This window comes from Pseudophryne corroboree, chromosome 2 (genome assembly GCF_028390025.1).
Source record: "Pseudophryne corroboree isolate aPseCor3 chromosome 2, aPseCor3.hap2, whole genome shotgun sequence".
In the NCBI taxonomy this organism is placed as follows: domain Eukaryota; kingdom Metazoa; phylum Chordata; class Amphibia; order Anura; family Myobatrachidae; genus Pseudophryne; species Pseudophryne corroboree.
Window position 1 is genome coordinate 450,210,971 of NC_086445.1, and position 25,371 is coordinate 450,236,341.

At 46.8% G+C, this 25,371-nt stretch overlaps 1 protein-coding gene across 1 annotated transcript in view; it reads left to right on the forward strand.

The window, feature by feature from the left end:
* The window catches only part of MYBBP1A (MYB binding protein 1a), a 273,632-nt gene that overhangs the window by 74,629 nt on the left and 173,632 nt on the right, over window positions 1-25,371 (forward strand). Inside the window, exons 5-7 of the mRNA XM_063953716.1 lie at window positions 3,171-3,278; window positions 17,229-17,419; window positions 23,394-23,561. Of these exons, the coding sequence (XP_063809786.1) occupies window positions 3,171-3,278; window positions 17,229-17,419; window positions 23,394-23,561 (467 nt within the window). The remainder of the gene's footprint in view (window positions 1-3,170; window positions 3,279-17,228; window positions 17,420-23,393; window positions 23,562-25,371) is intronic.

The following is a 25,371-nucleotide window of genomic DNA, read 5'->3' on the forward strand; positions in this document are numbered from 1 at the left end:
AGCTCGACTGCGTCACTTCAGTCGCGTCTGGGAGACCTCCTGCCAGGATTCCTGGGTCAGGGAGCTCGTTTCTCAGGGCTAAACCCCACCACCCCAACAATTTTTCAAATCAAGCTTACCAGCTTTGGAGGATATGCAAGTTCCATTACAACAGGCTATCCGAAAATTGGTCCAGTCCCACGTCATTGTTCCAGTACCTCTACCGCAGTGCGGCAAGGGGTTTTACTCAAACCTTGAATCCTTATTTAAAGGTGTTCAAGTTCCTCATCAGGTGTACCTGCGGTTTGTCCTGCTGGACGATCACTTCCAATTCCAGGCACTACCCTTCGGCCTGTCAACAGCCCCGAGGGTATTCACGAAGGTGATGGCGCAGGTGATGCTTCAAATCTGGATCCAAGGGATCAATGTGGTGCCTTATCTAGATGATCTTCTAATAGAGGCAAGATCCAGGGAACTTTTGTTGCTCCATATCGACTGTACCAACCGTCTTCTGTCCGACCATGGGTGGATTCTCAACTTACAGAAGTCCCACCAGGAGCCAACTCAGTCTCCTGTTCCTGGGGATGTTGCTGGATACTCTGGCACAGAAGGTGTTTCTACCAGAGGACAAGGCGACAATGCTAAAGGAGATGGTCTGCACGGTGCTCCGACCTACTCGGGTGTTCGTACATCTCTGCATAAGATTATTGGGGAAGATGGTTGCCTCCTACAAGGCAATCCAGTATGGGAGGTTCCATGCCAGAACGTTTCAGTTGGATCTCCTGAGCAAGTGGTACGGATCACATCTCCAGATGCACCGGATGATTCGGCAGTCATCTCAAGCCAGGATTTCCCTCCTGTGGTGGCTTCAGTCCTCCAATCTCCTGGAGGGCAGGAGTTTCGGGATTCAGGATTAGACCCTCCTCACGACAGATGCAAGTCTGCGAGGATGGGTAGCTGTCACCCAAGGGGCGCAGTTCCAGGGCAGGTGCTCATCCCACGAAAGCCTCCTTCCAATCAACATTCTGGAACTTCCGGGTGATCTACAATGCTCTGCTTCAGGCATCTCCTCTGCTCAAGGATCAAGCGATTCAGGTACAGTCTGACAACGCCACGGCGGTGGCATATTTCAATCAACAAGGAGGGACAAAAAGCAGAGCCTGCATGCGAGAGGTGTCAAAGATACTCCTCTGGGCGGAAAGAAATGCAAGAGCCATGTCCGCAATCTGCATTCCGGGTGTGGACAACTGGGAGGCGAACTTCCTGAATCGTCACGAACGCCACCCGGGGGAGTGGTGGCTTCACCATCTGGTGTTCCAGCAGATCATCGACCGGTGGGGATGCACACAAATAGACATGGCTTCTTGTCTCGACAAGAAACTTCCCTGGTATTGCTCACGAACCAGGGACCCTCAGGTGAGGGCAGTGGACACACTGGCGTTGCCTTGGCCGTACCAGCTGGTATTCCTGGTTCCTCCTATCCCATTGCTCCCAAGGGTGCTAAAGCGGATCAGGAATTAAGGTGTCTAGGCAATTCTAATTGCCCCGGATGGGCCTCTGAGGGCATGGTACGCATTTCTTCTGGACATGTCCGTCGGAGACCCTTGGCCTCTACCACTCAGAAGAGATCTTCTTCAACAAGGACCGTTCGTCTACCCGGACTTACGGCGACTTCGTTTGACGGCATGGAGGTTGAGCGGAACATCCTAGCTCACAAGGGCCTTTCCAAGAAGGTTATTACAAGCATGGTTCAGGCCAGGAAACTTGTGATGTCAAAACACTATCATATCTGGATGAGATATGTCTCTTGGTGCGAGGAACACACGTATCCGCCTGCAGAGTTTCACTTGGGACATTTCCTACAGGCTGGTATGGATAAGGGCTTGCGTCTGGGTTCCATTAAGGTCCAGATTTCAGCTCTCTCCATTTTCTTTCAGAAGAAATTGGCAGTGTTGCCAAAAGTTACGACCTTCTTACAAGGGGTATTCCACATACAACCTCCCTTTGTGCCGCTTACGGCGCCCTGGGATTTGGATGTAGTGTTGGAATTTCTACAGTCCTCCTGGTTTGAACCTCTGATGACGGTAGAAGACCATTATCTCACGTGGAAGACAGTGATGTTACTGGCCCTGGCTTCTGCTCGACGTGTTTCAGACTTGACGGCCTTATCGTGTAAAAGTCCCTACTTGGTCTTTTACAAGGACAGAGCGGAGCTCCGGACTAGACAGCAGTTCCTGCTGAAGGTTGTCTCCGCGTTTCATCTGAATCAACCTATTGTGGTTCCGTCCAGTTCTGATGCTTTTTCTGCTCGGCAGGCATTGGATGCTGTGCGTTTCTTGAAGATCTGTGTCAAGCGTACAGCTCGAGTCAGAAAGACTGATTCCTTGTTCGTGCTCTATGATGCGCAGAAGAAGGGTTGCCCTACTTCAAAGCAGTCCATTGATAGTTGGATTAGGCTTACTATCCATCAGGCCTATGTGTCTGCAGCCTTACCTGTTACTTAATCTCTGATGGACCACTCCACAAGATCAGTGGGTTCTTCTTGGGCGGCTGCCCGTGGAGTCTCGATCTTACAACTTTGCCGAGCTGCTACCTAGTCGGGGAAGAACACTTTTGTGAAGTTCTACAAGTTTGATACCCAGGCCAAAGAGGATATCCAGTTTGGGCAGACGGTGCAGCAGCAGACTCTGCATGTTCCTGACAGTTCTGGAAGCTTTGGGACGTCCCCATCGTACTAGTTCCCCCCGATATCCCTTATAGATGCTAGAGAAAATGTGATTTTAATTACCTACTGGTAAATCCTATTCTCATAGTCCATAAGGGATATTGGGCGCCCGCCTCAGTGCGTTGACTTTTCTGCAGGTTCTCTGTTATGTGGTTACCTGTTCAGCTGTTGCTGTTTGGTTGTTGTATGTTAGTGGTGTGCTGGTATGTAAATCTCACCACTCTTTGTTATCATATTTCCTTCTCTCATATATGTCCTTTCTCCTTCTAGCACGTTTTTACCTATAACTGCCTGTGGGAGGTGCCATAGAGGGGAGGAGCCAGCACACTCAGTTGAAGAAATTTAAAGTGCACTGGCTCCTTTAGACCCCGTCTATACCCCATCGTACTTGTTTTCCCCCAACATCCATTATGGATTACGAGAAAATGATCTAACGGTAGGTAATTAAAATCCTATTTTTTTACAGGATACAAAAGTGCTTCTCCAGTGTGTGCAGTTGTTACAGAGTTTGGCACAGTACAGAGAACACCTAAAGGATCTGCCCAGGAAGACGCTTGTGGATATTCTATCAGAGGTGGGGTTTTTTTGTTTATTATCAACAAAATGTATCCTACATAGTTTGCATGTGTTATTTGTATAGTAATTTTGTATCACCAACAATAATATTTTGGAACATCCGTAATTTGGGTGTAGTATGGTATGCCGGCGGTCGGGCTCCCGGCGACCAGCATACCGGTGCCGGAATCAAGACAGCTGGGCGAGCGCAAGTGAGCCCCTTGCGGGCTTGCTGCGCTCGCCACGCTGCGGGCACGGTGGTGCGCTATGCATGCCACGCTATCTATTCTCTCCAGGGGGGTCGTGGACCCCCAAGAGGGAGAAAAGATGTTGGTATGCCAGCGGTTGGGATTCCAGCGCTGGTATGGTGGTCGCCGGGAGCCTGGCCGCTGGCAACCTTAAGACCACCCCCGTAATTTAAATGTTTACAGCTATATGGGCTAGATGAGCCTTTACTAGCAGGGTAAAGATGGTTGTTGAGTAGGGGAGAGCTGCGAGTAAAATGTGTTGAGACGAGGGCTTGGATAACAAGTGGAAAGAGGGCCCTGCTCTAAGAGCTAACAATCTAGTGGGGAGGGGTGACAGACAGATGACAAGAGGTGCAGGCAAGCGGGAGGTAGCCTTATAGCAGTATGCAAGCAAAGCTGAGATGTTCACAGCATGAGGCAGGGGGGTGGAGGCGCGGCTTCAGGACTGGGTTATGCATCAGGAGGGTCTTTGATGAATAGGTGGGTTTTTAGTGTCCGTTTGAAGCTTTGCAAGGTCGGGCAGAGTCTAATGGAGCGGGGGAGTGTGTTCCACTGAAGGGGTGCAGCATAGTGGACATAGTCTTGAACACGAGCATGGGAAGCAGTGACCAGGGCGTTGGAGAGGCGACGGTATTGGTCGACCGTAGGGGGCGGGAGGGAGTATGAAGGGAGAGGAGGTTGGAGATGTAGGGAGCAGTGGAATTAGAGATGGCCTTGTATGTGAGGGTGAGGAGTTTGAAGAGGATTCTGTAGGGGAATGGGAGCCAGTGTAGATTTTGTCGAAGGGGAGTGGCAGATAAGCCTAGCTGCGGAGTTCAGGACAGATTGGAGGGGAGCAAGATGGGAGTATATACAGTACCAGTCAAATGTTTGGACACCTTCTCATTCAATGGTTTTTATTTATTTTAATTATTTTCTGTATTGAAGAGTAATACTGAAGATATGAAAACACATATGGAATTATGTTGTAAACAAAGTGTTAAATCAAAATATGTTTTAGATTTTAGATTTCTCAAAGTAGCCCCCTTTTGCTTTGATGACATCTTTGCACACTCTTAGCATTCTCTCAATCAGCTTCATGAGGTAGTCTCCTGGAGTGGTTTTAAATTAACAGGTGTGCATTGTCAAGAGTCAATCTGTGGAATTACTTGCCTTCTTAATGTGTTTGAGACCATCACTTGTGTTGGGCAGAGGTAGGATTAGTACATGGTGGATACCCAGATTTGACTACTGTTGTAATCCATATTATGGCACGAACCACTTAACTCGGCAAAGAGAGACGACAGTCCATCATTACTTTAAGACATGAAGGTCGATACAGAAAATTTCAAGAACTTTGAATGTATCCTCAAGTGCAGTTGCAAAAACCATCAAACGCTATGATGAAACTGTCTTTCATGAGGAACGCCCCAGGAAAGGAAGACCAAGACTAACCTCTGCTGCAGAGGATAACTTCATTAGAATTACCAGCCTCAGAAACCGCTACTTAACAGCACCTCAGATTAGAGCACACATAAATTCTTCAGAGTTCTAGTAGCAGACAAATCTCAACATCAACTGTTCAAAGGAGACTGCGTGAATCAGGCCTTCATGGTCGAATTGCTGCGAAGAAGCCACTACTGAGGATGAAGAAGAAGATAATTGTTTGGGCCAAGAAACACAAGGAATGGACATTAGACCAGTGGAAATCTGTACTTTGGTCTGATGAGTCCAAATTTGAGATTTTTGGTTCCAACCGCCGTGTCTTTGTGAGACACAGAGAAGGTGAGCGGAAGGTTTCTGCATGTGTGGTTCCCACTGTGAAGCATGGAGGAGGTGGTGTGGGGGTACTTTGCTGGTGACACTGTTGGTGATTTATTCAAAATTCAAGGCACACTCAACCAGCATGGCTACCACAGCATTCTGCAGCGCCATGCCATCCCATCTGGTTTGTGCTTACTGGGACCATCATTTGTTTTTCAACAAGACAATGACCCCAAACACACCTCCAGGCTATGTAAGGGCTACTTGATCAAGAAGGAAAGTGACCTGGCCTCCACATTAACCCGACCTAAATCCAACTGAGAAGGTTTGGGATGAGTCGGACTGCAGAGTGAAGGAAAAGCAGCCAAGAAGTGCTCAGTACCTCTGGGAACTCCTTCAAGACTGCCGGAAAACCATTCTAGGAGACTACCTCATGAAAGGACATCTCACGCTGCTGTTTTTACCTGAGATCTACACAAGCACAGCACCACAGTCCGGATTCCAGCACACGGCAAACTGCCTGAATTCTGCAGCTACGAACGGCGCCCTCCCTCCCCGGTGAACTGAATAGAACACCGCTCCCACCAACCACAACGGATTCGGAATGCTGACAGCCAGCCTCACATGAGACTCTAAGGAATAAGTGGTGAGCACAAAATTGTTTGGCGGTCGGGGGAGGTAGTAGCATAGCGCCCATCGTTTATACAGCTGAACATTCACCATCTAGTGAACACCATTCACATTCCCTAAAACAAATTGGGACTTTATAATTTGCATTGGAGCGAACCAGCCACACTGGTCTTTTGGATGTGGACATCTGTGCAATATACAATTGGGATACAGTATATGGCAGCGTGTAAATCATATCAGCAGTGAGAATAATTATTTTATGAAAATATGCATTGCATTTTTTATGCTTTTATTTTTTGTGATTGAATAAAATGTTTATATAGTAATGATCGGTATCTAGCGCTCTCTTGTGATATTGCATGTTTCACAATTACTTTGACTACCTCATGAACCTGATTGAGAGAATGCCAAGAGTGTGCAAAGTTGTCATCAAAGCAAGAGGGGACTACTTTGAGGAATCTAAAATATAAAACACATTTTGATTTGTTTAACACTGTGTGTGTGTGTGTGTGTGTGTGTGTGTGTGTGTGTGACTATATATATATATATATATATATATATATATATATATATATATATATATATATATATATATATATATATATATATATATAATATATATATATATATATATACAGGTTGAGTATCCCTTATCCAAAATGCTTGGGACCAGAGGTATTTTGGATATGGGATTATTCCGTATTTTGGAATAATTGCATACTATAATGAGATATCATGGTGGTGGGACCTAAATATAAGCACAGAATGCGTTTGTTACATATACACCTTATACACACAGCCTGAAGGTCATTTTAGCCAATATTTTTTATAACTTTGTGCATTAAACAAAGTGTGTGTACATTCACACAATTCACTTATGTTTCATATACACCTTATACACACAGCCTGAAGGTCATTTAATACAATATTTTTAATAACTTTGTGTATTAAACAAAGTTTGTGTACATTGAGCCATCAAAAAACAAAGGTTTCACTATCTCACTCTCACTCAAAAAAGTCTGTATTTCGGAATATTCCGTATTTCAGAATATTTGGATATGGGATACTCAACCTGTATAGCACTCGCCAGTCAAATTTGCATACAGGAGACTGGTGAGTGCTCCCATTCATTACAATTATATTGGAGTGGAGACTGATTTGTGTTCCCCTCATTGGATGTCTCGCCAGCAAGTGAATTAAAAAACGTGGGCGTGGACCATGTATAATATGTTTGTGCTGATGCTGACCATTTGTATATTCCAACCATGTCTCTTCCAAATTTAACCTACGAAATGCATTGTGTAACTTTAACCACTCATTTTATAGCTATAGAAATTTTTGTCCTTTTTTTTTTTTGTTATTTAAAAAAAAAAAAAAAATTCTGCCTCGGATTTCCCTTCTTAAAAAAACCCACCCTCTGTGGGGTTAGTCTCCTTGATGTAGGGCCGATTCTTATGTGCATGCAATGCTGTTGTTCACATAGTTGAGCTATAAAACCGTGCATGTGCTGAAGATCCTGGAATATCCTACTAGGCATGCATTTGGTGCGGTGACTGTAAGGTAGCATCTAGTGAAAGGGAAATTGTCTCAGGAGTGTGTTAATGAAAGCAGCGGTCTTCTCAGGTGCACAGCCATTTCAGATGGAGGCACTGCATATGCACACAAGCGGCTTTGCAATTCCATCCATCAAAATGCAAATGCAGCAGGAGGAGTGTATATGAAAGACACCACCTGCATTGCATTTGCAATCCGAGTGCAGCATTCGTAGACTCTTCTTCGCATCACCATTGCAACCACTCAGCCTAGCCGGTTCCTGGCAGCTTGTGAGGCCAGGAAGTAACCGTGCAGCCACGCAGACCCTAGCCTCGTCCCTCCTGGAAACCAAGGAAACACTCCGGGAACGCTGGTCAGGGATGGACCCTCTCCGCCTCCCAAACGCAGCTGGTTAATCAGGCTACAGCTGGGAGACACTGAGAGCGGACTCGCAGGTGGAGGGCTGCACATGCACAGTTCTCCAACCATCGGGTTAGCGTATATCTCTGAATCAGGCCCTAAAATCATTATCGATTTAGATAAACAAGAACAGGAGGCTCTATTGGTTTTAGATGAATTGAACTGGACTCTGCATGAGAAATGAAAGGAAAAAAAAATTGTCAGTCACCCAAAATATGTCCATAACTTCAGATCTACCTTTATCTAGTATCTAAAGATCTATATAAAATATGAAAATACAGATGAATCCGTTAAAAAGGAAAAAAACCTCAATGAAGAGGAATAGAAAACCTTAAAAGAAATGGAAGATTTGTAGGATGTAATAATTAAGCTCTCCAACAAGTGAGGGTCATTCAGACCCGATCGCTGCTGTGCGTTTTTGCACAGCAGCGATCAGGTCTGAACTGCGCATGCCAGACAGCTGTCTTTAGCTAGCGATGGTCTCTGCCGGATTGACAGGCAGAGGCTGTTGCGGGGCGGGCCAGCGGCGCGGTCCTGGCAACGCAGGGGTGCCCGGACCATTGGGGGGGTGGCGCTGTGGCTGCGTGACATCACACGCAGCCGCTGCGACCCGGGCAGCAACGAGTAGCTCCCTGCCAGCGCGCAGGAGCTGCGCTGGTAGGGAGCTACTCCTAAAGTACAAAAGCATCGCCGCCGTGCGATGATTTTGTACTTGTGCGACGGGCAGGGACTGACAAGCGGGGCGGACTAGCCCTGTGCTTGGTTTCCCCCTGCATGTCAGTGTGACTGATCGTAGATGTGCTAAATTTAGCACATCTACGATCAACTCTGAATCACCCCCATAGTTCTCTGGCCAAAGAATCAATACATGACAGAAATAGGCAACGAAGTGATGAATTATGCTACAAGCGTTAGTTTTTAGTCCCAAAGCCAACTATCAAAAATAATACCAAAGAAATCCTCGAAGCATTAGATAAAAACATAAGTATAAAGGAATTAGACTTCCTGTGGACTGAAAATTCAAAGACGGCGACTATACTTTTCCAAAGGAACATAAAAACTGTGAACATCTACTAGCAAAATCAGTTGTCTGGCATAGGAGTATTGCTCGGAGAAGGCTAGTAGATAATGTCAGGTACACAACAGTCATACCTTATAAAATAAAATATATAATAGTTACCCCTGATACCTTGATATGCATGTGTGATATCAAATCACTTTATACAAGCTTTGATCATCAAGCAGGAATAAAAGAGGTGAAATACTTCTTGGTTAATGCAGCAGGAAAGCAATTGCAATACTTTCCTAATCAGTGCTAACCATTACACCATCCGTACTGCCAAATTCGTAAAAACGCCATCAAGTGACCACGCATCCATATAACAAGCGTCAAGTCTGTTAGTGACAGAGGTTAGAGGGCCCTGCCCAGAAGCTTACAATCTATAGGCATTGATACACAGCTCTGCTGCATGGGAGGACAATTTCACTAAATATGTAAATGCTTTTCTCGGACGTCCTAGTGGATGCTGGGAACTCCGTAAGGACCATGGGGAATAGCGGCTCCGCAGGAGACTGGGCACATCTAAAGAAAGCTTTAGGATCACCTGGTGTGCACTGGCTCCTCCCCCTATGACCCTCCTCCAAGCCTCAGTTAGATTTCTGTGCCCGACGAGAAGGGTGCACACTAGGGGCTCTCCTGAGCTCTCTGTGAAAGTTTTAGTTTAGGTTTATTATTTTCAGTGAGACCTGCTGGCAACAGGCTCACTGCATCGAGGGACTAAGGGGAGAAGAAGCGAACTCACCTGCGTGCAGAGTGGATTGGGCTTCTTAGGCTACTGGACATTAGCTCCAGAGGGACGATCACAGGTTCAGCCTGGATGGGTCACCGGAGCCGCGCCGCCGTCCCCCTTACAGAGCCAGAAGAGCGAAGAGGTCCGGAAAAATCGGCGGCAGAAGACGATCCTGTCTTCAGATAAGGTAGCGCACAGCACCGCAGCTGTGCGCCATTGCTCTCAGCACACTTCACACTCCGGTCACTGAGGGTGCAGGGCGCTGGGGGGGGCAGCGCCCTGAGACGCAATAAATCGATATAAAAACCTTATATGGCTAAAATAAATGCATCACATATAACTCCTGGGCTATATGGATGCATTTAACCCCTGCCAAAACATACAGAAAAAGGATGATAAGGACGCAGAGAAAGGGGCGGAGCCTATCTCCTCAGCACACTGGCGCCATTTTCCCTCACAGCTCAGTTGGAGGGAAGCTCCCTGGCTCTCCCCTGCAGTCACTACACTACAGAAAGGGGTTAAAAAAAGAGAGGGGTGCACAAATTAGGCGCAGTATATAACAATACAGCAGCTATAAAGGGAAAAACACTTATATAAGGTTATCCCTGTATATATATAGCGCTCTGGTGTGTGCTGGCAAACTCTCCCTCTGTCTCCCCAAAGGGCTAGTGGGGTCCTGTCCTCTATCAGAGCATTCCCTGTGTGTGTGCTGTGTGTCGGTACGTTGGTGTCGACATGTATGAGGAGAAAAATGATGAGACGGAGTAGAGTGTCTGAAATAGTGTTGTCACCCCCTAGGGGGTCGACACCTGAATGGATGTACTGTTGAAATTGCGTGACAGTGTCAGCTTTGTATAAAAGACAGTGGTTGACATGAGAAGCCGGCTACTCAGCTTGTGCATGTCCAGACGTCTCATACAGGGGCCCTAAAGCGCCCGTTACCTCAGATACAGACGCCGACAAGGGTACTGACTCCTGTGTCGACGGTGAAGAGACAACCGTGATTTCCAATAGGGCCACACATTGCATGATTGAGGCAATGGGAAAAGTTTACACTTTTCTGATAATATGAATACCACCAAAAAAGGGGTATTATGTTTGGTGAGGAAAAACTTCCTGTAGTTTTCCTGAATCTGAGAAATAAGATGAGGTGTGTGATGATGCGTGGGTTTCCCCCCCGATAACAATTGATAATTTCAAAAAAGTTATGGGCAGTATACCTTTTCCCGCCAGAGGTTAGGGTGCGTTGGGAAACACCCCCTAGGGTGGATAAAGCGCTCACACGCTTGTAAAAACAAGGGCTCTACCCTCTCCTGAGATGGCCGCCCTTAAGGATCCTGCTGATAGAAAGCAGGAGCGTATCCTAAAATGTATTTACACACATACTGGTGTTATACTGCGACCAGCAATCGCCTCAGCCTGGATGTGCAGTGCTGGGTTGGCGTGGTCGGATTCCCTGACTGGAAATATGATATCCTAGATAAGGACAGTATATTATTGCCTATAGAGCAATTAAAAGATGCATTTCTATATATGCATGATGCACAGCGGAATATTTGCCGACTGGCATCAAGTATAAGTGCGTTGTCCAATTATTCCAGTAAAGTGGTCAGGTGATGCGGATTCCAAACGGCATTTGGAAGTATTGCCTTAAAAGAAGGGCTGTACCCCAGGTCGCCTCTCAAAATAAGACGCCGTATTATCAGGCGCAGTCCTGGTTGGCAAGCGGGCAAAAGGGTTCCTCTTTTCTGCTCGTGACAGAGGGAGAGGAAAATGGCTGCAGAGATCAGCCAGTTCCAAGGAACAGAAACCCTTTTCCGCCTATGCCAAGCCCTCAGTATGACACTAGGGCTTTACAAGTTCAGGCACGGTGGGGTCCCGTTCTCAATGAATTTCAGTGCGCAGTGGGCTCACTCGCAAGTAGACCCCTGGATCCTTCAGATAATATTTCAGGGGTACAAATTGGAATTCGAGACGTATTCCCCTCGCCGTTTCCAAAAGTCTGTTTTACCGACGTCTCCCGCTGACAGGGATGCAGTTTTGGAAGCCATTCACAAGCTGTATTCCCAGCAGGTGATAATCAAGGTACCCCTCCTGCAACAGGGAACGGGGTATTATTCCACACTATTGTGGTACCGAAGCCAGACGGCTCGGTGAGACCGATTTTAAACTCTAAAATCTAAAATCTTTGAACACTTGCATACAAAGGTTCAAATTCAAAATTGAGTCACTCAGAGCAGTGATTGCAAACCTGGAAGAAGGGGACTACATGATGTCTCGGGACATCAAGGATACTTACCTTCATGTCAAAATTTACCCTTCTCACCAAGGGTATTTCAGGTTATGGTACAGAACTGTATCAGTTCGGACGCTGCCGTAGGGATGGTCCACGGCACCCCGGGTCTTTACTGAAATGATGATATTCCTTCGAAAGAAGGGAATTTTAGTTATCCTTTACTTGGACGATTCCCTGATAAGGGTAAGATCCAGGGAACAGTTGGAGATCGGTGTAGCACTATATCAGGTAGTGTTGTGGCAGCACGATTGGATTTTCAATATTCCAAATTCGCAGCTGGTTCCAACGACTTGTCTTCTGTTCCTAGGGATGATTCTGGACATAGTCCAGAAAGAAGGTGCTTCTTCCGGAGGAGAAAGCCAGGGAGTTATCCGAGCTAGTCAGGAACCTCCTAAAACCGAACCAAGTCCCAGTGCATCTATGCACAAGGGTTCTGGGTAAAAATGGTTGCTTCCTACGAAGCAATCCCATTCGGCAGATTCCACGCACAGTGGAACCTACTGGACAAATGGTCCGGGTCGCATCCTCAGATGCTTCAACGGATAACCCTGTCACCAGGGACAAGGGTATCCCTCCTGTGGTGGTTGCAGAGTGCTCATCTTCTAGAGGGCCGCAGATTCGGCATTCGGGACTGGGTCCTGGTGGCCACGGATACCAGCCTGCGAGGCTGGGGAGCAGTCACACAGGGAAGGAATTTCCAGGGCTTATGGTCAAGCCTGGAGACATCTCTTCTTATAAACATTCGGGAACTAAGGGCCATTTACAATGCCCTAAGTCAAGCGAAACCCCTGCTTCAGGGTCAGGCGGTATTGATCCAATCGGACAACATCACGTCAGTCGCCCACGTAAACAGACAGGGCGGCACGAGAAGCAGGAGGGCAATGGCAGAGGCTGCAAGGATTTTCGCTGGGCGGAAAATCATGTGATAGCACTGTCAGCAGTGTTCATTCCGGGAGTGGACAACTGGGAAGCAGACTTCCTCAGCAGACACGACCTTCACCCGGGAGAGTGGAGACTTCACTCAGAAGTCTTCCACCTGATTGTAAACCGTTGGGAAAAACCAAAGGTGGACATAATGGCGTCCCGTCTAAACAAAAAACTAGACAGATATTGCGCCAGGTCAAGGGACCCTCAGGCAATAGCGGTGGACGCTCTGGTAACGCCGTGGGTGTACCAGTCAGTGTATGTGTTCCCTCCTCTGCCTCTCATACCAAAAGTACTGAGAATCATAAAAAGGAGAGGAGTAAGAACTATACTCGTGGTTCCGGATTGGCCAAGAAGGACTTGGTATCTGGAACTTCAAGAGATGCTCACGGACGAACCGTGGCCTCTATCTCTAAGAAAGGACCTGCTCCAGCAGGGGCCTTGTCTGTTCCAAGACTTACCGCGGCTGCGTTGGACGGCATGGCGGTTGAACGCCGGATCCTGAAGGAAAAAGGCATTCCGGATGAAGTCATCCCTACCCTGGTCAAGGCCAGGAAGGACGTAACCGCAAAACATTATCACCGCATTTGGCGAAAATTTGTTGCGTGGGGTGAGGCCAAGAAGGCCCCTACAGAGGAATTTCAACTGGGTCGTTTCCTCCATTTCCTGCAAACAGGACTGTCTATGGGCCAAAAATTGGGGTCCATTAAGGTTCAAATTTCGGCCCTGTCGATTTTCTTCCAAAAAAGAACTGGCTTCAGTGCCTGAAGTTCAGACATTTGTAAAAGGGGTACTGCATATACAGCCTCCTTTTGTGCCTCCAGTGGCACCTTGGGATCTCAATGTTGTGTTGAGTTTCCTAAAGTCACATTGGTTTGAACCACTCACCACTGTGGACTTAAAATATCTCACATGAAAGTGACGAGTTAGCCCTGGATTCAGCCAGGCGTGTGTCAGAATTGGTGGCTTTATCATATAAAAGCCCTTACTTAATATTTCATTCTGACAGGGCAGAATTGAGGACTTGTCCTCAATTTCTACCTAAGGTGGTTTCTGCATTCCACAGGAACCAACCTATTGTGGTACCTGCGGCTACTAAGGACTTGGAGGATTCCAAGTTGCTTGACGTGGTCAGGGCCCTGAAAACATATGTTTCCAGGACGGCTGGAGTCAGAAAATCTGACTCGCTGTTTATCCTGTATGCACCCAACAAGCTGGGTGCTCCTGCTTCTAAGCAGACGATTGCTCGTTGGATTTGTAGTACAATTCAGCTTGCACATTCTGTGGCAGGCCTGCCACAGCCAAAAAATCTGTAAATGCCCACTCCACAAGGAAGGTGGGATCATCTTGGGCAGCTGCCCGAGGGGTCTCGGCTTTACAACTTTGCCGAGCAGTTACTTGGTCAGGAGCAAATACGTTTGTAAAATTCTACAAATTTGATACCCTGGGTGAGGAGGACCTGGAGTTCTCTCATTTGGTGCTGCAGAGTCATCCGCACTCTCCCGCCCGTTTGGGAGCTTTGGTATAATCCCCATGGTCCTTACGGAGTTCCCAGCATCCACTAGGACGTCAGAGAAAATAAGAATTTACTTACCGATAATTCTATTTCTCGTAGTCCGTAGTGGATGCTGGGCGCCCATCCCAAGTGCGGATTGTCTGCTATACTGGTACATAATTATTGTTACCAAAAAATTCGGGTTATTGTTGTAGTGAGCCATCTTTTCTAGAGGCTCCTCTATTATCATGCTGTTAACTGGGTTCAGATCACAAGTTGTACGGTGTGATTGGTGTGGCTGGTATGAGTCTTACCCGGGATTCAAAATCCTTCCTTATTGTGTACGCTCGTCCGGGCACAGTATCCTAACTGAGGCTTGGAGGAGGGTCATAGGGGGAGGAGCCAGTGCATACCAGGTGATCCTAAAGCTTTCTTTAGATGTGCCCAGTCTCCTGCGGAGCCGCTATTCCCCATGGTCCTTACGGAGTTCCCAGCATCCACTACGGACTACGAGAAATAGAATTATCGGTAAGTAAATTCTTATTTTTACAGATACTTAGAGGACCTAATTTTTGGTAAGGTCCTAAGGACTTACTCATGGAATATATCAGCAAACTAAACAATGATAATTTCATTCTGAAATTAATTCAGAAATGAGGCAAGAAAGTAATTTAGATCATTCAGATCATTTCATTAGATCTGCGATATCTGTAACCGATTGGGCTCCCTGACTACTTACTGTATATGCACACGGAAACAACGGCCACTAGCAGCCTATTACATTATCCTGCTACCATGAAAAAAAGCAATACCAAAAGGCGGGATGATAACAATATGGAATTGCTCAGACAAAAGAACTTTTGAATTAAGAGCGGAAGAATTGAAAAATGGCTTTCTAGCACATGGCTACTACTAATCAAATCCGCAAAATATAGGGAGGCTGTCTTTTCATCCTCAAAAAGGACAAGCAACAACCAGGGAAACCACATTTGTGAGCACATTTTCTAACTAGCAAAGGGAAATCTATCTACCATTCAAAAACAAATTCATATCTTACTATCTGATGAGGATCTGGCCAGAGAGATAGGTGTCTATAATATTTATTACCAGTTATTTATATAGCGCACACATATTCCGCAGTACTTTACAGAGAATATTTGGCCAGTGGAGCTTACATTCTATGGGGCAGATGTATTAACCTGGTGAAGGCATAAGGAAGTGATAAACCAGTGATATGTGCAAGGTGACAAAGGCACCAGCCAATCAGCTCCAATATGTAAATTAACAGGGTCTGATTGGCTGGTGCCTTTATCACCTTGCACATATCACTGGTTTATCACTTCCTTATGCCTTCTTCAGGTTAATACATCTGCCCCTGTATTCCCTACCACATGTACATGCGCACACATTCATCAGCGCCGTAACTAGGTGTGTGCTGAAGGGGCATTGCCCACAGCGCACACCTAGTTAGAGCGCATATTCCCCCTGTCTGCGCTCCCACTGCCCGTTCATGAGGAGGCTGTCTGAAAGGGCCCCCTGCCACCCGCCACAGATCGGATTTCTATTACCGATCTGTGGTGCAGCAATGTGCTCCCCACTGACAGCCGATACAGCCGCCGGTGCTGCGCTCCGCCTACCCCTGCCTAATAGGAACCTGCCCACACGTGATGTGAAGACGCCAGGCTGTGTGTGCCCTCCTCCTTTACCGCGTCTTGACGTCTCCTCCCCTGCTCCAGCTTTTTTTCATGAAGCTCTCTCCCGAACCTGCGGTGCGCTCTCCCCTCCTGTTCCAAGGCTCTCTACATGTGCGCTCTCTCCTGTAGCCGCCTCCTGTCAGTCCTAGGATGCCTGCCAGGTAATTGTTATATGTGATGCGACTGGGGACTGGGGGGGAAAGGGGGGAGAGTTTGATTTTGAGCCACGTATGTAACTTAGTGCCGGATAAAATATGTTTGGAAGTATATACACATGATAAGTTACATTGTAACTTATCATGTGTATATACTTGCAAACATATTTTAAGTGTTACGTCCCTGTATCTCCCCCTCAGCACCCATAACCTCCCTCTAACCACCCCTGAGTGCCCCTTTCCTCACCCTCCCTGTTACTCCCCCCCTCAGCGTCCCAGCCCTCACCCTCCCTGTATCTGCACCTTCAGCATCCCTGCCCTCATCAAAAAGGGGGACGCTGTCTGCCGTAATGTGTAAATTGGGGACGCTGTCTGCCGTAATGTGTAAAAGGGGACGCTGTCTGCCGTAATGTGTAAAAAGGGGATGCTGTCTGCCGTAATGTGTAAAAAGAGGACGCTGTCTGCCGTAATGTGTAAAAAGGGGGACGCTGTCTGCCGTAATGTGTAAAAAGGGGGACGCTGTCTGCCGTAATGTGTAAAAAGGGGACGCTGTCTGCCGTAATGTGTAAAAAGGGGACGCTGTCTGCCGTAATGTATAAAAAAGGGGATGCTGTCTGCCGTAATGTGTAAAAAAGGGGAAGCTGTCTGCCGTAATGTGAAAAAGCAGCTCTACCTGGTGTAGTGGCGCTACTGTGAGGTGTAATTTGAATAATGGAGACTACTGTGCACCATTATATGAATTGGTATTATTTTGTGGCCACACCCCTTTCCCGTGAAGCCACGCCCCTATATTTTTTGTGCGCGCCTACGGCGCGCACTGCCGCAAGTTTGCGTTAAGGGGGGGGGGGGGGGCGCCGATGCCGTTTCTTGCACACAGCGCTAAAATGTTTACTTACGGCACTGACATTCATACTAGGGTTAATTTTTGTTGGGATTTAATTAACCTACCAGTATATTTTGTAGACCTTTACCTGATAATAGAGTACATCTGATTCCTTAATTAAATGGCACTGAGAAACCTGTCTGTTTAATCCCCTCCAGATTCCAGAATCCACATTTGAAGAAGTGTTGTTTGGAGCGCTGCGCTCTGATCTGTCCTCTGCATTCAGCACTCCGGAACAGCTACACCTGCTGCTTGTAGGAATGCAGAAGTTCCCAGGAGTGCTGAAACCCAAGAAATTAAAGAAGCTGCTTGGATCATCCATGATAATTACACAAGAAAACATCCCAAAGTAAGTGACACACAGTATTGTTCCTTATTGCTTTTGTAATGGTTATGCAGAACTTTTTTGTAGTAGTATTTGTAGCTTGCTGCCATGGCAGAATGAATGCATCCTTATTGAGTACAATGATACATATCACCTTACTGCAATACTTTGTCTGTACACAATCGTATTTGATCTCTTGCACTGTCTGCTGTGTGTGTATAATTTAGCTTCACTTTTGTTTGGACTATGATTTTATATTTACATATGCATAATATATGTATTTCTCTAACGTCCTAGTGGATGCTGGGGACTCCGTCAGGACCATGGGGAATAGCGGGCTCCGCAGGAGACAGGGCACATCTAAAAAGCTTTTTAGGTCACATGGTGTGTACTGGCTCCTCCCCCCATGACCCTCCTCCAAGCCTCAGTTAGGTTTTTGTGCCCGTCCGAGAAGGGTGCAAACTGGATGGCTCTCTTAAGGAGCTATTTAGTAAAGTTTTTTTTTTAGGTTTCTAATCAGTGATTCCTGCTGGCGACAGGATCACTGCAACGAGGGACTTAGGGGAGAGACTGGCAACTCACCTGCGTGCAGGAGGATTGAAGTCTTAGGCTACTGGACACTGAGCTCCAGAGGGAGTCGGAACACAGGTCAGCCTGGGGTTCGTCCCGGAGCCGCGCCGCCGATCCCCCTTACAGACGCTGAAGAAAGACGGCGGAACGGAGGTCCGGAAACAGGCGGCAGAAGACTTCACAGTCTTCAGAGAGGTAGCGCACAGCACTGCAGCTGTGCGCCATTGTTGTCACACGGCTCACTGACACGGTCACGGAGGGTGCAGGGCGCTGCTGGGGGCGCCCTGGGCAGCAATATAAATACCTATTTGGCAAATAAATACATCACATATAGCCATTAAGGCTATATGTATGTATTTTAACCCAGGCCAGTTATTAAAAAACCGGGAGGAAAAGCCCGCCGAAAAGGGGGCGGAGCTTATTCTCCTCAGCACTCAGCGCCATTTTCCTGATCAGCTCCGCTGGTGAGGAAGGCTCCCACTCTCCCCTGCACTGCACTACAGAAACAGGGTTAAAAGAGAAGGGGGGCATAAATTGGCGATATAATGATATATTAAGAGCGCATATATAGAAACAACACCTTCTAGGGTTGTTATATACATTATAGCGCTTTTGGTGTGTGCTGGCAAACTCTCCCTCTGTCTCCCCAAAGGGCTAGTGGGTCCTGTCCTCTATCAGAGCATTCCCTGTGTGTGTGCTGTATGTCGGTACGTGTGTGTCGACATGTATGAGGAAAATGTTGGTGAGGAGGCGGAGCAAATTGCCTGTAATGTTGATGTCACTCTCTAGGGAGTCGACACCGGAATGGATGGTCTACTTATGGAATTACGTGATAATGTCAACACGCTGCAAGACGGTTGACGACATGAGATGGCCGGCGGACAAATTAGTACCGGTCCAGGCGTCTCAGACACCGTCAGGGGCTTGTAAAAACGCCCATTTACCTCAGTCGGTCGACAGACACAGACATGGACACTGACCCCAGTGTCGACGGTGAAGAAACATACGTAATTTTCCTTTAGGGCCACGAGTTACATGTTAAGGGCAATGAAGGAGCTGTTACATATTTCTGATACTACAAGTACCACAAATAAGGGTATTTTGTAGGGTGTGAATAAACTACTTGTAGTTTTGCCTGAATCAGATAAATTAAATGAAGTGTGTGATGATACGTGGGGTTCCTCCGATAGAAAGTTATGGGCGGTATACCCTTTCCCGCCAGAAGTAAGGGCGAGTTGGGAAACACACCTTAGGGTGGATAAGGCGCTCACACGCTTATAAAAACATGGCGTTACCGTCTCTAGATACGGCCGCCCTCAAGAAGCCAGCTGATAGGAAGCTGAAAAATATCATGACAGTATATACACACATACTGGTGTTATACTACGACCAGCAATCGCCTCAGCCTGGATGTGCAGCGCTGAGGGGGCTTGGTCGGATTTCCTGACTGAAAATTTTGATACCCTTGACAGGGACAAGATTTTATTGACTATAGAGCATTTTAAGGATGCATTTCTATATATGCGTGATGCGCAGAGGGATATTTGCATTCTGGCATCAAGAGTAAATGTGATTTACATATCTGCCAGACGAAGACACGACAGTGGTCAGGTGAGGCAGATTCCAGACGGCATGTGGAAGTATTGCCGTATAAAGGGGCGGTCCATCGGACCTGGTGGCCATGGCAACAGCTGAAAAATCCACTTTTTGTTACCCCGAATCACATATCGGCAAAAAAGGACAGTCTTTTCAGTCTCAGTCCTTTCGTCCCCATAGGGGCAGGCGGGCAAAGGCCAGTCATATCTGCCCAGGGGTAGAGGAAAGGGAAGAAGACTGCAGCAAGCAGCCCATTCCCAGGAACAGAAGCCCCTCACAGCTTCTGCCAAGTCCGCAGCATAACGCTGGGGCCGTACAAGCGGACTCAGGTGCGGTAGGGGGTCATCTCAAAAGTTTCAGTACGCAGGGGGCTCACTCGCAAGGGAACTCCGGGATCCTACATGTAGTATCCCAGGTGTACATTGGAAATTCGAGACATCTCCCCCTCACACAATTCACAGGCTGTATTCCCAGCAGGTGATAATCAAAGTACCCCTCTTACAACATGGAAGGGGGTAGTATCCCACACTATATTGTGGTACTGAAGCCAACCGGCTCGGTGAGATCTGAAATATTTGAACACTTACATACAAGCGTTCAAATCAAGATGGAGTCACTCAGAGCAGTGATAGCGAACCAGGAAGAAGGGGACGATATGGTGTCACTGGATATCAGGGACGCTTACCTACAGGTCCAAATTTGCCCTTCTCACCAAGGGTACTTCAGGTTCCTGGTACAGAACTGTCACTATCAGTTCAGACGCTGCCGTTTGGGTTGTCCACGGCGCCCCGGGTCTTTACCAAGGTAATGGCCGGAATGATGATTTTTCTTAAAAGGAAACATGGACGCTTTCCTGATAAGGGCAAGGTCCAGAGAACAGTTGGAGGTCGGAGTAGCACTATCTTAAGTAGTTCTACGTCAGCACGAGTGGATTCTAAATATTCCAAAATCGCAGCTTTTTCCGATGACACGTCTACTGTTCATAGGGATGATTCTGGACACAGTCCAGAAAAACGTGTTTCTCCCAGTGGAGAAAGCCAGGGAGTTCTCCGAGCTAATCGGGATCCTCCTAAAACCAGGAAAAGTGTCAGTGCATCATTGCACAAGAGTCCTGGTAAAAATGGTGGCTTATTACGAAGCAATTCCATTCGGCAGATTTCCCGCAAGAACTCTTCGGTGGGATCTGCTGGACAAATGGTCCGGATCGCATCCTCAGATGCATCAGCGGATAACCCTATATCCAAGGACAAGGGTGTCTCTCCTGTGGTGATTACAGAGTGTTCATCTTCTAGAGGGCCGCAGATTTGGCATTCAGGATTGGATGCCGGTGACCACGGAGGCCAGCCTGAGAGGCTGGAGAACAGTCACACAGGGAAAAAATTTCCAGGGAAGTGTGATTAAGTCTGGAGAATTCTCTCTGCATAAATAAGCTTAGAGCAAATTTATAAGGCTCTAAACTTAGCAAGACCTCTGCTTCAAGGTCAGCCGGTATTGATCCAGTGGGATAACATCACGGCAGTCGCCCACGTAAACAGAAAGGGCGGCACAAGAAGCAGGAGGGCAGTGACAAAACTGCAAGGATTTTTCGCTAGGCGGAAAATCATGTGATAGCACTGTCAGCAGTGTTCTTTCCGGGAGTGGACGACTGGGAAGCAGACTTCCTCAGCAGGCATGACCTCCACCCGGGAGAGTGGAAACTTCATAGGGAAGTTTTTCAGCATGATTGTGGACCGTTGGCAAAGACCAAAGGTGGACATGATAGCGTCCCGCCCGAAAAACGGGACAGGTATTCCGCCAGGTCATGAGACCTTTAGGCGATAGCTGTGGATGTTCTGGTAACACCGTGGGTGTACCAGTCAGTGTATGGGTTCCCTCCTCTGTTTCTCATAACCAAGGTATTGAGAATTATAAGACATAGAGGAGTATGAACTATACTAGTGGCTCCGGATGGGCCAAGAGGGACTTGGTACCCGGAGCTTCAAGAGATGCTCACAGAGGACTAAGGGCCTGGGGAGCTAAGAAGGGACTTGCTTCAGCAAGTACCATGTCTTTTCCAAGAATTACCGCGGCTGCGTTTGACGGCATGGCGGTTGAATACCGGATTCTGAAGGGAAAAAGGCATTCCATAAGAGGTCATACCTACCTTGGTCAAAGCCAGGAAGGAGGTGACCGCACAACGTCATCACCACATGTGGTGAAAATATGTTGCGTGGGTAAGGCCAGGAAGGCTCCACGAAGGAAATTCAACTAGGTCGATTCTGCACTTCCTGAAAACAGGAGTGTTTTGAGTCTCAAATTGGGGTTCATTAAGATTTAAATTTCGGCCCTGTAGATTTTCTTCCAGAAAAAATTGACTTCAGTTCCTGAAGTCCAGATTGTAAAGGGTGTATTCCATATACAGTTCTTTTGTGCCTCTAGGGGCACCGTGAGATCTCAACATAGTGTTGGGATTCCTTAAAATCATATTGGTTTGAACCGCTCAAATCTGTGGATTTGAAATATCTCACATGGAAAGTGACCATGCTGTTGACCAATATCTCACATGGAAAGTGACCATGTTGTTAGTCCTGGCCTCGGCCAGGCGATTGTCAAAAAGAATGGGCGGTTTTGTTTTACAAAAGCCCATATTAGAATTTTCCATTTGAACAGGGCAGAACTGGGACTCGTCTCCAGTTTCTTCCTAAAGGGGTGTCAGCGTTGTCACCTGAAACAACCTATTGTGGTGCCTGCGGCTACTGGGGACTTGGAGGACTCCAAGTTACTAGACGTTGTCAGGGCCCTAAAAATATATATATATATATATATATATATATATATATATATATATATATATAGTTAGGACGGCTGGAGTCAGAAAGTCTGACTTGCTGTTTATATTGTATGCACCCAACAAGCTGGGTGCTCCTGCTTCTAAGCAGTCTATTGCACGCTAGATTTGTAGTACAATTCAGCTTGCACATTCTGTGGCAGGCCTGCCACAGCCGAAATATGTAGATGCCCATTCCACAAGGAAGGTGGCCTCATCCTGGGCGGCTGCCCGAGGAGTCTCGGCATTATAACTTTGCCGAGCAGCTACGTGGTCAGGGGAGAACACGTTTGTAAAATTTTACAAATTTGATACTCTGGCTAAAGAGGACCTGGAGTTCTCTCATTCGGTGCTGCAGAGTCATCCGCACTCTCCCGCCCGTTTGGGAGCTTTGGTATAATCCCCATGGTCCTGACGGAGTCCCCAGCATCCACTAGGACGTTAGAGAAAATAAGAATTTACTTACCGATAATTCTATTTCTCGTAGTCCGTAGTGGATGCTGGGCGCCCATCCCAAGTGCGGATTGTCTGCAATGCTTGTACATAGTTATTGTTACAAAAATCGGGTTATTACTATTGTTGTGAGCCAATTTTTCAGAGGCTACTTCGTTTTGTTATCATACTGTTAACTGGGTTCAGATCACAAGTTGTACGGTGTGATTGGTGTGGCTGGTATGAGTCTTACCCGGGATTCAAGATCCTTCCTTATTGTGTACGCTCGTCCGGGCACAGTACCTAACTGAGGCTTGGAGGAGGGTCATGGGGGGAGGAGCCAGTACACACCATGTGACCTAAAAAGCTTTTTAGATGTGCCCTGTCTCCTGCGGAGCCCGCTATTCCCCATGGTCCTGACGGAGTCCCCAGCATCCACTACGGACTACGAGAAATAGAATTATCGGTAAGTAAATTCTTATTTTTTCCTTGTCTTACCATTGTCCTGATATATATATTTTTCACTGTACATTTTTACATGTAGGTTTTTACAATGAAATGGTTTTGATCATGTCCTTTTACCATTCCTTCCAGATTGGTGGATCTGTTATCAATGGCTGCGAAGTCTGTGAAGAAAGAGAAGTGCCTGCCAGGCGTAGCACTGGATGTGCTGAGGATTTCTCTGAAGGAGGAAGCATTTGAATTGTTCTGGAAGGACGCCGTAGAGAATGGCCTGATGCAGGAACAGACTGGACCTTGCATGTATGTTTCCTGTGCTGCTTATGTCATCTTCTGCCTCATATCTCTATTAAAACACCTTAGTGGCTGGAAAAACTATATTATGATTGTCATATGGCCATACTTATATGGTATCCTAAATTGTTTTTAATATTTGTGGTGTGCAAAATATATTGCCTTTTCTGTTGCATCCATTCTGGGATGTAGAGAGTGCTGGGAGGAGCTGCCACATCACTCTAAACTTGTGGTTTAGCTGGGAACCAGGAACCAATTTCTATTATTACTGGAGCAGCCTTGTAAGTTTTATTTTATTCATTTAGCTTGCAGTGTTTTCTATTAGACGTCTTCTGGGGATCATAGTGCTCCATATACCTCACCTGCCTTCATGATTCATTTTCTCCTGTCTGCCTGTCCTCTTCTGTATTATTGCAGAGTACAGGCTGGAAGCTGCTCTTTTGTCAGGGATGTTTATTTACTTATTTGTTAGTTGATTCTATCTTCCCATTAGATTTGTGCAGCCTCTGGACTGTATTAGTAAAAGAAAGAAAAAAAAAAGTAAAGAATTTTATTCTGTGTCCTATATACAGTGCATCTGGAAAGTATTCACAGCGCTTCACTTTTTCCACATTTTGTTATGTTACAGCCTTATTTCAAAATGGAATAAACTAATTTTTTCCCTCAAAATTCTACACACAATACACTATAATAACAATGTGAAAAAAGTTTTCTTCTGCAGCGGGATACACTGTGTTCCACAGGGAAAACATTGCGGTGTAGAGATGGATCTTGATCCAGACGCACCAACAGGCTAAAGCTTTAGACTGTCCCAGGATCCATTGCGAGGGCCTCCTCTATATAACCCCGCCTCCAGGCGCTGTGAGCTCAGTTTTAGTTAACGGGGGGGGGGGGGGGGGGGGCTGCGCAGGCAGCCCTGAAAAAGCTATTTAGAAGACTTCAAGGGCTGCAGCACTTCATATGTCAGTGTGACATACTGTGCTGTGGCTCCATCACCTCCCCAGCAGCGTTGCATACTCCCGCTTGCTCTGTTCCCAGGTACTTGCGGCGGAGACGCTCCGGTTCCTAGACACACCACTACAGACGCTCTCCTGGATCGCGTGGCTGCTTCTCAGGGAGGAGGTAAGAGGGTCCCCCAGCCGGGACCCGCTATTAAATCTCGTTCCGGTCGCGGTCTTAGGAGACGGACCGCCACACTGGCATGGACACTGTGGCCATACAGGGACCCCACTATATCCACAAGGGCAGGGGAGCACAGGCCGGATAATACATGATCTATTTTTAATCAGTCTCCATAGTACCAGATGGTGAAGACCAGCATAGGGGATAAGGTGCTTGACCTGTAGCCCCTCCCCCAGCTCCGTGCGCTATCTACTGCTGCTGTTCCCGCCCTGGAGCTACCTCACACCCTCCCTCTCCGCGACTGGTCTCCTAGACTGCAGGGCAAGGTCTCCTCTGTAAATCCGCCTGATTTATCAGCGCTGTGATTCTACAGACACTTAAGTATTCTACATTTCATTTTAAGACAGCGTTAGTTAAGAACAAGTGTACCTCTTCCAGAATATATTGTACGAGTATTCTGATATATACATCCGGTCTCTGACCGCGCATTGTTTTATATGTATGTATGTATGTATATATATATATATATATAATATTTAATTATTATCCTTTATTTATATGGCGCCACAAGGGTTCCGCAGCGCCCAATTACAGATTACATTAATAATCAAACAGGAAAACAGCAACTTACAGTTGACGACAATATAGGACAAGTACAGGGTAAATAAACATAGTTACATCAGCAGATGACACTGGA